Source organism: Schistocerca cancellata, chromosome 2 (genome assembly GCF_023864275.1).
Source record: "Schistocerca cancellata isolate TAMUIC-IGC-003103 chromosome 2, iqSchCanc2.1, whole genome shotgun sequence".
NCBI classification, from domain to species: domain Eukaryota; kingdom Metazoa; phylum Arthropoda; class Insecta; order Orthoptera; family Acrididae; genus Schistocerca; species Schistocerca cancellata.
In genome coordinates, this window is record NC_064627.1 from 7,807,076 (window position 1) to 7,820,097 (window position 13,022).

At 37.9% G+C, this 13,022-nt stretch overlaps 1 protein-coding gene across 2 annotated transcripts in view; it reads left to right on the forward strand.

Annotated features, from left to right (window-relative positions):
- The window catches only part of LOC126161295 (zinc finger protein 879-like), a 320,538-nt gene that overhangs the window by 55,509 nt on the left and 252,007 nt on the right, over positions 1-13,022 (forward strand). For both annotated transcript variants that reach the window (XM_049917035.1, XM_049917036.1), the window contains one exon: positions 7,105-7,195. In XM_049917035.1, the coding sequence (XP_049772992.1) occupies positions 7,105-7,195 (91 nt within the window). The remainder of the gene's footprint in view (positions 1-7,104; positions 7,196-13,022) is intronic.

Consider the following 13,022-nt stretch of genomic DNA (forward strand, 5'->3'; position numbering starts at 1 on the left):
CCTCATACTCATTACCATCCCATCCTTAAGGGAAGGTCAGCAAATCTGTCTCACACTTTACACATTTTCTCAAAAGGATTTTCCTGGGATACATTTACTGTTACATTGCTCTACATGTGTTTCAGACGGCTGTTACTACTCCATATATATTATATTAAACACTAGCAGCCATAATTGATTAAATTAGTGGGTATATACATGAACTTACAGGTGCTATATTATCATGGTTATCACTTGAGAGATCTTTTGCAATATAATAGCATTTAATTTGGATGCATTCTCTGGGTTTCTTCAACATTTTTCAGGTTTATGTCACATCTCCAGAGTAACACACCACTAGCTCTGCATTTAGTCTCATACTGATGTTAAAGTGGTTGCTGTAAAAAAGTTGTGGGTTTCTCTTTGTCAAAATGAGTCTCATACATACACATGTTTGGAACGGACATTAGCTTTTCAAATAAAGGCTCTGAGTCTTGTTTCTTTCTAGTTCCGACCACCAGTCAGACGATTATTTTCTGTAGTCTGAAAGCTTCAAGTAGATTTGTTCTCACAGACCTCCAGAAAATTTTGGTGTACCTAATGACAGAAACAAAATATGCATAACTAATGAACCTGGCAATGCTTCACAATTGCTAAATATGTATGGGAATTGGATGTAGCCTAATCTCCTGCTCCATCCTTCCTTTGTCCATCTCCTCTTCCTACTGTCTTTGTCCTCTCCTCCTCCCTTCCTCCCTCTTTTTCCAAACCCTCTACCATCCTCACTTTTTCCTCCTCCTGCCCCTCCACCCTATTCTCTGCCCTCCTTTCTCTGTCCATTAGCTCCTCCTCATTTTCTCTGTCATTCTTCATCCCCCTCCCCCCCTCCACCTCTCTCTGTCCACCTCCTCCTTCTCCTCCTTCCCACTCTCTGTCTACCTCTTCTCTCCCCCCCTCTCCCCCCACCCCTCTTCCACTGACTTTGAGCCTGGCATATTAGTGATGACAAGGGAAACTTGATTGGGAATTGAAGTCACTTAAAATGAGTGGGTAAATTGGTACATAGGGTGTGTGAGAGAACTCTCGAGCTGTTGGATCTGTGAGGATAGTAGCTTCAAGGACAGCATTTTGCACGGTTTTAATTTACAAGTGGGTAGGATTACCAAGTTTCAAATGATTCAGATTCCATAGCACTATTCTAATCGTAAACTGATAAGCCATAAATACAACTTTCCTGTTTTCTGTTAATGCTGACTGTGAGGAATAAAACGATACAGCACATCATTATGTATGTAAATTTTGTTTAAAATGTATATACAAGGTGTTCATAAAGACTGCGAACACTTTCAATTATTTATTACACAAGAACCAAACATTGTACAGATATCATACATATGTCATTTTGAAGACAAACCCTGAAAGGCCTTTTTTTTTTTTTTTAATTTTTTTGCATGTATACTGCCACAGCGTAGTTTGGTAATTTGCCAATAGTCAACGCTAGTCACAAACATGGCGAGTTCAGGTGCGGAGCAAGCTTTCTGTGTGTTGGAGTTCGACAAAAATAATTGTGCCACAGCTGTTCAATGGATGTTTAGAACCAAGTACGGTAAGAAGCCACCAACAAGGAAGGCCATTTACCACTGGCGCAACAAATTTGTTGTGACGGGTTGCTTGTGCCCGGCAAAGAGAAGCAGACATCCCAGTGTGAGTGAAGTGAATGTGAAGTGCGTACGAGAGACATTTATAAGGAGTCCAAAGAAATTCATGTGTTGTGCATCGTGTGAATTCAAAATGGCTCCAGTGACAGTGTGGAAAGTCCTGCGACAGAAGCTGTATAAGAAACCATTCAAATTGGAGCTAGTGCAGAAGCTCAATGGCGACAACAAAGACAAGTGTTTTGAGTTCTGTTCACATTTGCAACAACAAATGCATTGAATTTGAGCATGATTCTCCAGGGGTAAATGTTTTTTGTGCCTTGTCATGTTGAAAACTCTATGGGCCATTCTTCTTTGTCAAGAGCACTGTCACTGGATATTCCTACTGGGACAGGTTGTAGCAATGGCTGATGCCTCAAATGCAGTCGGACTCTCTGTTCATCTTTCAGCAGGATGGGGCTCCACCAGATTTTCGTTGTGAAGTTCGTGGGTACCTGAACACGGAGCTGCCACATCGATGGATGGGCCATGCTACAGAGGTGGACAGCTGTTCCTGAAATGGCCTCCCCTGTCACCAGATCTCACTCTGTGCGACTTTTTTCTGTGGGGACACATTAATGATCTGGTGTATGTACCGCCTCTACCACATGATGTAGCAGAGCTCCGTGAGAAAATACAGGAAGCAACTGCCACAGTCAACGATGCCATGCTGGGACGGGTATAGCGAGAACTCAATTACCGTGTTGACGTCTGCCGGGTCACTCATGGTTCGCATATCGAATGTTTGTAAAAAAGAATTTCAGAGTTTCTCTGCAAAATGCAGTATGTATGACACCTGTACAATGTTTAGTTCTTGTGCTATAAATAATTGAAAGTGTTCCCGGATTTTATGTACACACTGTATACGCGAATAAGGTGAACAAATACGCGTAGGAGAAACAATTTGTCTAATGGTTTAAATGCCCTGATATCATATTTAAAATTGAGTGTAAGAAAGGTAACTAAACAACACTTTGTCACAGCAGACTTCCCTCCCCCCTGCCCCTGCTGCCCCACTCCCCTTGCAGTAGATTCTAATAGAAAAGCTGGACAGTGTTGTTTAAAAAACAGTCTATGTCCATCTGTATGTTTATTAGCGTATTGTGCAAAAATTTGAAGTAAATCGATCCACAACGTTGCCATATTTTTGCCAGCAATATTTGCCTGTTGTATTTTATATATATTTATACACTACAAATATTTAAAAATATATAGTCTGTGACTATCCAAATGTTATTAGAGAACCATGTGAAAGCTTGAAGTCAATAGGTAAAGAATTTAATGATATTTTCGCTAACAACGTGTGTGTGTGTGTGTGTGTGTGTGTGTGTGTGTGAGAGAGAGAGAGAGAGAGAGAGAGAGAGAGTTGTTCATTTGAATGTTTGGTAAAGTATCATGTTAAAATGTGAAATAACTATTCGAGGTTTTTGGTAACACTGTTAAACAGTACCTGGTCTTTATATAGTAGTATAGATATATCTACATATATTAAAAATAAATAGCCAATGCCCATCCAAATGTTTATTACAGTATCTTGTAAAAATTTGAGGTAAAGTGGTTGAGAACTTTTGAAGATTTTTGGTAACAACATTGAACTGTGACTTGTCTTTCTACAGGTAGTTTTTTTACAACCAAATAGGTGATATTACATGACATTGTCATGAATGTCATGTAATATCACATATTTGGTTGTAAAAAAACTACCTGTAGAAAGACAAGTCACAGTTCAATGTTGTTACCAAAAATCTTCAAAAGTTCTCAACCACTTTACCTCAAATTTTAGAGATTGTTCACTTAACTTACTGTGCTGTCCTCGACAGGATTACTCGATAGCATATTTTTATTTGCTAGCACACAGGAATCTGACACTGTTTGCAGGATCCAGTTTTTTGTCCATATAGTTTATTTATCTTATATTGTTTGGTTAACTTACTGTGCTCTCCTTGACATGATTACTTGATAGCATATTATTATTTGCTAGCACACAGGAATCTGACCCTGTTTGCAGGATCCAGTTTTTTGTCCATATAGTTTATTTATCTTATATTGTTTGGTTAACTTACTGTGCTCTCCTTGACATGATTACTTGATAGCATATTATTATTTGCTAGCACACAGGAATCTGACCCTGTTTGCAGGATCCAGTTTTTTGTCCATATAGTTTATTTATCTTATATATTAAGTTGATTGTTTTATGGTGAAATGAACACTTTCTGTTTTTAGAATGGTTAGTTACAAATTATTATTTTTAACACATGCCTGTAGTTCCCTGAGTGTCTGTTCAGTATGGCTGATTACCTCATAGTCAGTTTTCCAGAAGATTATCACTGCTATCACTGACAACTCATCTGTATAGAGAATGGTATCAAACTGAACCTGTCGTGGTACATCAGGATATAATACAGAAATTAGTAGTGGCTCTAACATTGAACTTTGTGGAACTTGTAATTTTGTGGGTCCAGCCAGAACACGTAATTTCTGAGCCTAGCCAGGGAGAAATTTCTTGTCACAGTTTTGAACTAGTGCTCTTTGCTTTCTGTACACTAAATATGATGATATCCAAATTATATATTTCCCTTGAAAACCATAGCTTACAGTTTGTGGAAAAACAGCCCCTGTTAGGACACACGAGATACCTGACATAAATTTCACTGTCAGTCTCTGTGACCAATTTATTTATTGTACTAGTTATACTGCACCCTTTCCTAGAGCCATACTAATTGCAAAAAATAATCCCGTGTGTCGATTTACAATCTGTAACTCATCACATAAAATTCTTTCAAGTAGTTTTGAGAAAACTGGTAACAATGAGATAGGTCTCTAGATCCCGATTTCGCCTCGTTTACATTTCCATGAAATGGCCAAACTTCGAAATATTTTCATCAATTTAGAAAACGGCCCTCATCAAAATACTGATTGATTATGAAGGAGACAGGACATGCACTACTATGAGAGACTTTTTTATTATTCTGCTGGGAACATTGCCCCTCCCACTGAGTTTAAATTTTTTGTACAATATGATGAATGAATTTCAGTTTTGATACAGTCAATATTGTTGTAATTTCAGTAATAATATATATTACTCAACAGAGCTTTGTACCTAACATCACTAGCTTCCTTCAAATGTTTAATCTAGTGGTAAGATGTGCTTCTTTTTCTTCTTCATCATCACTCTTCTACTTCTTGTGCTACTTTCCAGTGGCTGAGCGTTGTCGCTGCACTCAAAGATCCCTCTCTTCAGCATTCCTCTCACAGATCATATTTTTTAGGTAGGATTTTTTTAGTGCATTTTTCACCATTGTATCTACTGTGGTTTTTTCTCCTGGGTCTTTGAAATCGGGGAGGTTTGAGTGGGACACTCTATATAACGATATTATTGTAGCTGTCAACATCTGTAATCTCTCCTCTGTGAAAATTTATGGTAGTGCATCGTTTCTGACTCTATTTAGAAAACAAAGGACATACAAGTGAGAAAGACACTGGAAGTTCCAAAATTAAAACTTTACAAATCATGACAAGGTTTAATGTTCTTGACACAGAGATAACAACGCAATTGTTGTTTATACAAAGATCCTTGTACAGAGTGTCCAGCATACAGTTGTGCAACTTGGACAGCTTCCAGACTATGAGAAGCTTTCTAAAGATCTTTATACAGAGTGTCCCGACATACAGATGGATATTACCAAGGCACAAGAAAGCTTGCCTCAAAGCTGCAAAACTGGAGAAATACAATAACTTCTTGGACTGAGAGAAAAACAAAGGACACGGTTCTACAAGGCATAGGAAACAAAGAACTACTGAAAGTTATAAACCAACAGTTATAAGAGTCGAGGGGCATGAAAGGGAAGCAGTGGTTGGGAAGGGAGTGAGACAGGGTTGTAGCCTCTCCCTGATGTTATTCAATCTGTATATTGAGCAAGCAGTAAAGGGAAAAAAAATCAGAGTAAGTATTAAAATCCATGGAGAAGAAATAAAAACTTTGAGGTTCGCCGATGACGTTGTAATTCTGTCAGAGACAGCAAAGGACTTGGAAGAGCAGTTGAACAGAATGGATAGTGTCTTGAAAGGAGGATATAAGATGAACATCAACAAAAGCAAAACGAGGATAATGGAATGTAGTCAGATTAAGTCGGGCGATGCTGAGGGAATTAGATTAGTAGTAAAGGAGTTTTGCTATTTGGGGAGCAAAATAACTGATGATGGTCGAAGTAGAGAGGATATCAAATGTAGACTGGCAATGGCAAGGAAAGCGCTTCTGAAGAAGAAAAATTTGTTAACATCGAGTATAGATTTAAGTGTCAGGAAGACGTTTCTGAAAGTATTTGTATGGAGTGTACCCATGTATGGAAGTGAAACGTGGACGATAAATAGTTTAGACAAGAAGAGAATAGAAGCTTTCAAAATGTGTGGTGCTACAGAGAATACCGAAGATAGATGGGTAGACCACATAACTAATGAGGAGATATTGAATAGAATCGGGGAGAAGAGGAGCTTGTGGCACAACTTGACCAGAATAAGGGATCGGTTGGTAGGACATGTTCTGAGACATCAAGGGATCACCAATTTAGTGTTGGAGGGCAGCGTGGAGGGTAAAAATCAAAGAGGGAGACCAAGAGATGAATACACTAAGCAGATTCAGAGAGATGTGGGCTGCAGTAGATACTGGGAGATGAAGCTTGCACAGGATAGAGTAGCATGGAGAGCTGCATCAAACCAGTCGCAGGACTGAAGACCACAACAACAACAACAACAACAACAACAACAATACACCAGAAGGCTGTTTCTAACACAGTGAATATTCTTTGATGTACTCAGTTTTTGTATTCGCACTAACATAAAAAAAAAAGTCTTATTAGCTTGATCCAACTTGTAACTGAGTAACTTTTACATATTTATTAGGCATAACGAATGACTAGTAAGCCTTTGTCAAAAATAGAGATGCTGACTTGCAGATAGGCACAACAAAAAGACTGCCACAAATGAAGCTTTCAGCCAGTAAGACCTTCGCCAAAAATAGACGACACACACACACACACACACACACACACACACACACACACACACTTATGCAAATGCAACTCACACACACAACCACAGTCTTGGGCAACTGAAACCACACTGGCAGTATGTTTTCAGGTGCCTGAGACTGCAGTTTGTGTGTGTGTGTGTGTGTGTGTGTGTGTGTGTGTGTGTGTGTCGTCTATTTTTGGCGAAGGTCTTACTGGCTGAAAGCTTCATTTGTGGCAGTTTTTTTGTTGTGCCTATCTGCAAGTCAGCATCTCCACAATGTGGTGTCTACAACTTTCCTTTTCATAATATTGTTACATTACAGCCTGGATTTTCCAGTATTTGATTACATACTTATTTGTAATTATAAAAGTGTTTTATTAATAATTGTGAAATAATCCACTGATGATGATGTGTGTTTCAGTATGATTCTCCCACTGAGACCAACGCAGAGCCTCCTGAATTTGTAGAGTGCGTTCTCTCTGACAGAGACATCAACACACACAATGAACAAAGTGAGTACTTAAAAGTTGCTGCATAATTTTTCCTGTTTCTTATAAAAATGCCATTTAACACACTGAAAGGAATAAAATATTGGAGGATGGTGGTATGGATGTTAATGATTCTGTAAAAAACATGAAAAATTAACAATATCTGCATTCTACCAAATGTCATTTCATTATCACTATTAAGAATAAATATTTTGAATTTTTTCTGTGCAAATGATTATGTGGTAATTTATTGCTGCAGGCTTCTTGTGTAAATCAGTTGCATAAGTATTTTGTAAGATATCTCCTTTGTGAACTGAACTGATGGCAGTTTACTAGTATATTGTTAGTCTGTCACGTACTTTACCTACATTTAACACAATGCCCCACTGAAAACTGTTAAAAAAGGTATGAGCACACAGGATTGGTCCACAGATATGGAAGTGGGTCAAATACTTCTTAAGTAATTGGACTAAGTACATTGTCCTTGGCGATGAGTGTTCATCAGATACAAGAGTGTGCAGGGAAGCTTGATAGGGCTGCTGTTATTCTCCCTATACATAAATGATCTGACGGACAGAGTGAGCAGCAATCTGCGGCTCTTTGCTGATGATGCTGTGGTGTGTGGGGAGGTATATTCATTGAGTGATTGTAACAGGATACAAGAAGACTTAGGCAAAATTTTGTTGTTGGTATGGGAGCTCTAAATGGACAAAATTGTATGTTAATGCAGATGAGTAGCAAAAACAGTACCATAATGTTTGAATACAGCATTATTAATGTTCTGCTTGATACAGTCACGTCAATTAAATGCAAATTGATATGAAATGGAACAAGTTTGTAAGGATGGTAGTAGGGAAGATGAATGGTCGACTTCAGTTCATTGGTAGAATTTTTGGAAATTGTGGTTCATCTGTGAAGGAAACTGTGTATAGAACATTCTTGGGTGTTGCACAAGTGCTTGGGATTCCCATAAAGTCGGATTAAAGAAAGACGTGAGGGCAATTTAGAGGCAGGCTGCAAGATTTGATACCAGTAGGTTTGATTGACAAACAAGTGCTACAGAAATGCTTTGGGGACACAAATGAGAATCCCTGAAGAGAAGGTGACATTATTTTCAAGGAATACTATTGAGAAAATTTAGGACTGTCATTGGAAGCTAACTGTAGAACTATTCTACTGCTGCCCATGTAAGGACCACAGAAATAAGACGAGAGAAATTAGGACTCATATGGTAGCATATAGACGGTCAACTTTCCCTCACTCTGTTTGTGAGTGGGACAGGACAGGATACAAAGTGATTAGGAGTGTTACAAGGTACTCTCTGCCTTGCACCGTAAAGTGGCTTGAACAGTATTTATGGACATATAGATTGAACCTATGGCATAGTTTCTTTTCATACCCCTACAAATTATTACACCCAGGTATCTTTACAAGTTGGCCAATTCCAACTGTGACTCCTTGGTACTGTAGTCGTAGGATACTGCATTTTCTCATTTTGTGAAGTGCACAATTTTAATTTTCTGAACTGTTAAAGCAAGTCTCCAGTATTTGAACCACTTTAGAATCTTACAAAATATTGGCGAAGCCATTTTCAGACAGTACTTCATTGTAGATACCTGCATTGTATATTCTGTTACTGTTGGTATTGTCTTCAAGGTCATTAGTATAGAATGTGAATATCAAGTTTCCCAACACACTTCACTGGGGCACACTTGAAGGTACTTCTACATCTGTTGATGAGTCTCCTTTCAAGATAATGTGCTGTGTCCTCTCTATCAAAAAATCCTCAGTCCAGTCATGAATTTCAGACTTGACAGCCAATATGATCATAACTGATAGCCAATATGATCATAATTGCAATAATAAGAATACATGTGACACTGACTCGAATGCTTTTCTGGAAAGTAACAACTACTGTGTCTACCTGATTGCTTTGATCCATACTTTCAGTATGCCATGTGAGAGAAGTTTGAGTTGCGTGTCACGTGGTCGATGTTTTTGGAGTATGTGCTGTTCTAAGATTCTAGAATAAATGGATGTCAAGTGCTGCTACCCTTGATGTAGAGGGCTGTAATCCTTGCTGTCTTCAAACTACTGGACATGGTTTTTTGTTAGAAGAATTTATGGGAGACTATGAAAGGAGCTAACTCAGTTACAAATTTGATATCAAATCTGACATGTATATCATCAAGCTCTGGACCTATGTGCTGTTTTAGTGATTTCAGTTATTTTATCATCATCACCACTGATGCTATCTACTTGCTTCATCTTTGCAGTGATGCAAAAATTTAATTGGGCGTTACTATTGGATTTTCCTTTGTAAGGGAATATTTACAGAGTTAAGCAGTTCTGCTTTTGCTTTGCTGCCCTCTGTTTCAGTTCTTGTTATGTCCATGATTGTCTGGACACTAACTTTGATATCACTAACACCCTTTACATAAGACCAGAACTTACGTTGCTTTAAAGTTTTCAGTTACATTGAAAGGTAAGTCTGGTGGTCAATAGAAGGATCCAGTTATAAGTTTATGCTGACCTTCGATTACTGAGGCCCGCCCTAAAGATCTGACATGCAGCTTCGGTGTTTCTCTCAGTGGATTTGAGTTTCTTGACAATGGCAACAAATATACTAACACCATTTGCAACCAACCTATCCTGCTGTACACTAGTATTATGCAAGCTCCATTGCTTTTTTAGAGCTCTTCAAACTGTGGAATTTTGTTGTGAATGCTTCAGCAGTTCATCACTACGATTGTAATACTGGGACAGAAATCACAAATTTCTTGAGTTTTTTGAGGTTACGACAGTGAAAAAGCTTGAAAATATCATTAATGTGCAATAAATGAAGACAATATACATCCCAGATGAAAGAGACAACTAAATATACGCCATCATGTTAGTCATAATATGTGCTACAGTAACTGTCAATCATAAATGTCGATTACTACAGAATGTGTTATGCGAAACAGTCTTTCCTTCCAAAAATTCTCAAAAATAATTGATAGTTTGCCTAGAGGTATACTGAAATTCAGTGTGAATGATTTGTAAATGAGGAGACTACTGCTAAAATTGTATAAAGTACAAATGTGGATTTGAACTGCTCCTGTGCCACAAAATTTGTTTCTGTCCACTTACATACGAAAATACACAATATATCACAAGTCGAGCACAAGTTTTGACGGGGGTCAGTATAAAAAGCGTGTTTAAATTGTACTCAATGTTTTTAGATCTAGGCATTTAAAGCAAAATTATCTGACACAAACGATTTTACTCAGACATGAAGCAAGTGTTGAAACTCAGCTTATACATATAAATATAACTAAATAAATATCTGATTTGCAGAGATGTTGCTTATAGCTGATTTTATGACACCTGCATTAAGAAGTCAGAGATGAACACTAAAGCGTCAGTATATCTCACAAAAACAACATAAAATGTGGAGCATAACAAAGCACTTCTTCCACTTGTGGCAACTAGTAATGCACTTATGTGCAATGCCCATATGTCCGCAAAGATAAAAGAATGATAGTTAGTATCATGTTTCCTACACAGTAATAATCACTTATTGTTAGATCAATCCTGACCAGGTGCGACACAACCCAAGGGTACCTAAATGCATATTGATGTAATAATTATTTTGCATGAAATTATTAATATAATGGTAAACCACTGTTTTGCTTATTTCACATGTTCTGGCACTGAATGTATACAATTAGTTATAACAGGCACATGTAACACTTTGCAAAGTGAGTGAACTTTATGTTTCATGTATTGATTCTTAATTCTAGTTGAACATTAAACAAGCTTGAACATCTAGCTGTTGTCTTTTGAATCAGACTGGTAGGAATGAACAGTTAATAACACCTCTCCACTAAATGACTGCTGCGAATATTAATGTCATCACAATGTAAGTTTTATTTCAGTACGTCCAAAATGGTTATACTAAAAAATCAAACACCTTCTTTTCCAAAACTCTCTCGTCACTCATTGTTCATCATCCTTCCGTTTAAATTACCTCAACAGACTTCATAAATTTTCATAGAAACACAGAAAAAGTTTTGCATTAGGGACAAAGAAATGATAAAGTTTAATTTCCAAAAAGAAAATTAGTTTCAGATTATTGAAAATGTTTTTGAAAGAGAAGAAATGTACTGACTTATTAACCAAAAAATCCAATTCACATATTTCAAGCTTTTACACAACTGGCAAAACTCAAGTTCACAACAACTTTACACACTGACCATATAAACATCTGCTTCCAGCAATAACTTTGCAATGAGCTGTCTGAGCTGCTGAGATTATAATCTTGTTGCGTAGTCTTAACTATGTGCATTGCTTATTTCCAAACTTGGAAAGTATGGCATTAGGGGGAGTGCCCTAAAATAGCTTAAATCATACTTATCAAACAGAAAGCAAAGAATTAACATTTCTTTAAATGGGGCAAATTATTATTCTGACTGGAAAAAAGAATCTCAAGGTGTTCCACAAGGCTCCACACTAGGCCCAGTCCTGTTTATCTTCTGTGTTAATGACTTACCATGAAATATCAGCTTCTTGTTAGTTCTGTTTGCAGATAATACTTCTGTGTTAGTTGAAAATCAGGATTTGGAAAAAAAAAATTCCAAAATCTTTGATCAGTATCCTTAGTACCTTAGAAACTTGGTTTCAGCTAAATGGTTGAGTCTACTTATTGAGTACCTTGCAAACAAAGTGAGAAACTTTGCAGTTGCAGTGCAAATATGATCAACTACAACAGACATCAACACACAGAAAATAGCATATAGAAGCTACATTGAATCCATTATTAGGTATGTTTTGGTAATTCGACAAACATTGTATGGACACTAAAAATACAGAAAAAAATCATTCAAAATATATATACTGTAAATCATAAAGTCATCCACTCTGCCATTCCTAAGCTGTATGCATAGTGACTTCAGTATGCCGGACTGAAAATTTATTATAAATTACAAGGGAGCAAGTTAATGCAGATGAATGTCCACTTAAATGGAAGCTGCATGAGGCTCTAACACTAAAATGTTATTACTCAGTGGATGAACATATGCAAGTTGAACAGGAAGTTTGAACTGGATACAGGTTACATATCCAAAAATATTCAACAATGGAAAATCCAGGATGGAATGTAACAATGTTATGATAAGAATAGGTGAGATGCTGAGTCGCAGATAGGCACAACAAATGGCTGGAACTTGGAGGGGGAAGGATAGCAGGGTAGGGGTGGGGTACGGTGAAGCGGTGAAGTGCTGCTTGTGGGAACATACAGGAATAAGATGAAGAGAGGGTAGGGCAGCTAGGTGCACTTGAGAGATTAAACAGAGGATGGGAGGGGGGGGGGGGTGTTAGCAGAAAAGGAGATAGGTAAAAAGACTTTGGATGCATTGGTGGAACAGAGGACTGTGTAGTGCTGGAATGGGAACAGCGAAGAGGCTAGAGGGTAAAGACAAAGACTAACAAAGGTTGAGGCCAGGAAGTTTACAGGAACGTAGGATATATATTGCAGGGAGAGTTTCCACCTGTGCATTTCAGTAAAGCTGGTGTTGTTGGGAAGGATCCAGATGGCACAGGCTATGAAGTGGTCACTGAAATGAAGAATGTTGTGTTGGGCGGTCCAGCTGCTTCTCGACTACAGTTTGTCGATGGCCATTCATGTGGATGACATTTTATTATTTGTCATGCTCTCGTAGAATGCAACACTGTGGTTGCAGCTTAGCTTCTAGATCACATGACTAGTTTCACAGGTAGCCATGCCTTTGATGGCACGGGTGATGCTTGTGACCAGGTGGGAGTAGGTGGTGGTGGGAATATTGATGGGTCTTGCATCTATGTCTATTAC